We start from the raw sequence: 3,065 nt of genomic DNA on the forward strand, positions 1-3,065 counted from the left end.
TTGCAACAAAATACTATTAAATATGATACAATTTTACACAAGATATTTATTTATTTATAGAATGGATATACCTAAACCTTGCTACAACACTTATAGGCAGTGTACCTAATCGTACAATAGTGTAATTTTTAGTAAGTCCGATTCGTCCACAGGGAACGCTTAAACAAGCTTAACGCTATAATTTTAAAAACTATATTTGTAAAAATACAAAAATATATATAAGTAGTATTATTATTATAAAAGGGGGTTTTTACCGTTTAATGACCGGTTTGTCGATTTTAAAACTTTAGTTGCAATTAAAACCTAATGTAAAATATTAAAAATAAATACAACTTAATTTAAAGCGTAAAGTAAATAACGATAATGAAATTGCGATAAATAAAAGTGCGATAAAATAAAATTGCGATAAGTAAAGAGTACGATAATTAAAAGTGAAATTAAATACAATGACAATAAATAAAAGTGCGATAATTAAAAGTGCAATTAAATATGAAATATAAGAAATTATGCTTATTTAAACTTCCGTAATCATGATGTTTGACGTGTTGATTTTTAGTTTATTCCCATGGGTTAATTGTTCTTTGTCCTGGATTATTCGATATGTCCATACGGATTTGTCCATAATAGTCCATCAGTCATAAATATAAAGTGCGAAAGTCTTCATCAAATTATTCTTATTCCCGAAGTCAAATATTCCAACTAATTGGGGATTCGAATTGTAACAAGGTCTTAATACTTTATTTAATGAATACACCAGGTTATCGACTGCGTGTAAACCAAGGTTTTACTACATTGTTAACAATTACACCAATTACCCTTGAATGTAATCCACCCCTGTTTCAAAAAGTCTATTAACTATTAATCCAGTTCCGTGTCCGGTAAAATGAATAATTATTGGTATTTATAGATATCCCGCCCACCGTACCCAGTCAAGCGTATGTGGTTATATATAAATACATCAAATTATAAGTCTATATATTAAATTAACGAGGTGTCGTTTAGTTAATATAAAGCCCATTAATAGCCCATAGTCTAATTTTCACAAGTGTCGTTCTTTTATCCAAACCCCAATTATGGTACAAAGCCCAATTACCCAATTTTAAATATTTTAGCCCAACATCATGATTACTTCATTTTAAATAAGCATAATAATAACTTAGCTACGAGACATTAAATTAAAAATAACATTAACCATAACTTACAGTGATTAAAAATAGCGTAGTGTTACACGGACAGAATTTCAACTTACACCCTTACAACATTCGCTAACATACCCTTATTATTAGAATTTAAAATTAAAATTAAAATTAAAATATATATATATATATATATATATATATATATATATATATATATATATATATACGTTTATAGATAGAGAGATGGATATATGGTAATATTTCGTTCGACAAACTGCCTTTTTATAGCAATCTGGCCTGGATTTCAGGGCCATGCGATCGCATGGTGGTAGGTAACAACTCAAAATTCTTTGTTTTCTTGTTTGTCGACGTTTTAATAAATAAATATAATATATAAATAATTATAAGAATTATTTAAATATTATATTATATTTATGTACATAGTTGACTTGTAATTTTTAGTCCGTTGCGTCGAGCGTTGAGAGTTGACTCTGGTCCCGGTTTCGGTTTTTCGAACGTCCTTGCGTATAATTTAATATCTTGTACTTTGCGTTTTGCGTCTTGTACTCTTGTAATTTTGAGACGTTTCTTATCAATAATTGGAACCACTTTGATTGTATTTTGTACTTTTGAGCTTTTTGGTCGCTTACGTCTTCAATTTGTCGAATCTGTCTTTTGTCTTCACCTTTTATTATTTAAACGAATATCACTTGTAAATAGAACAATTGCAACTAAAAGCTTGTCTTTCTTGAGGGATAATGCTATAAAATATATGTTCGTTTTTAGCATTATCAGCTTTCCTTAATGGTAATTTATCGGAAGTTGTTTACATGGAGCAACCTCCTGGTTTTGTGGACACTCGCTTTCCGAATCATGTTTGTCGATTAAAAAGAGCATTATATGGTTTGAAACAAGCTCTCAGGGCTTGGTTTCAACGATTAAGTTCATTTCTTGTTGGTCTTGGTTTCACTTGTAGTCGAGCCGACACTTCTTTATTTATATATAAAAAGGATTCTAATATTCTTTACCTCTTAGTATACGTTGATGACATTATTCTTACTATTAATAACGCATCCCTGGTTCGACAATTTATCACTCGGTTAAATAAGGAATTCCTAATCACTGATCTCGGGAAGCTTAATTATTTTCTTGGCCTTGAAGTTTCATATCATGATTCTGGTATCTTCTTGAGCCAATCTAAGTATGCTCATGACATACTTGCACGTGCTCGTCTCTTGGATGCCAAACCAGCTGCTACACCTCTATCCACGTCTACTTATCTTACCTCACACGGCAAGCCGTTTCATGATGCAACTCAATATCGTTCTTTGGTCGGAGCCCTTCAGTATCTTACTATTACTCGTCTTGATCTCTCCTATGCGGTAAATCAGGTGAGTCAGTTTCTTCATGCTCCCACTATTAATAATTTTCAGGCTGTTAAACGGATACTCGGATATATTAAAGGCACCTTGGCCTATGGTCTTTCATTTATTCATGCCTCAGCTCCAAATGTTTTGGGTTATTCTGATGCAGACTGGGCTCGTTGCATTGAGACCCGTAGATCCACTTATGGTTATTCCATTTTTCTGGGTGGAAATCTTGTCTCCTGGAGTGCTAAAAAGCAACCTACTGTTGCTCAGTCTAGCTGTGAGTATGAATATCGGGCTATGGCTAATACTGCTGCGGAAATTTTATGGCTTACTCATCTTCTTTGAGAATTGCATATTTTACCTCATGGTCGTCCTACTTTGTTATGTGACAATCGCAGTGCTATTTTCTTAAGTCAAAATCCGATATCTCATAAGCGTGCAAAGCATATCGACATCGACTATCATTTTGTTAGAGAATTGGTGCTCTCCGGGAAGCTGCATACTAAATATGTGTCTACTCATCTTCAACTACCTGATATATTCACCAAAAGTCTTC

General features: G+C 32.6%; 1 protein-coding gene across 1 annotated transcript; it reads left to right on the top strand.

Annotated features, from left to right (window-relative positions):
* Window positions 1-1,969: 1,969 nt before the first annotated feature.
* LOC139868224 (uncharacterized mitochondrial protein AtMg00810-like) lies at window positions 1,970-2,854 on the top strand. Its single transcript, XM_071856555.1, has one exon. The coding sequence runs from the start codon at window positions 1,970-1,972 to the stop codon at window positions 2,852-2,854; it is 885 nt and encodes a 294-aa protein (XP_071712656.1).
* Window positions 2,855-3,065: the final 211 nt, after the last annotated feature.

The sequence above is a fragment of the Rutidosis leptorrhynchoides genome, chromosome 9, assembly GCF_046630445.1.
Source record: "Rutidosis leptorrhynchoides isolate AG116_Rl617_1_P2 chromosome 9, CSIRO_AGI_Rlap_v1, whole genome shotgun sequence".
In the NCBI taxonomy this organism is placed as follows: Eukaryota; Viridiplantae; Streptophyta; class Magnoliopsida; order Asterales; family Asteraceae; genus Rutidosis; species Rutidosis leptorrhynchoides.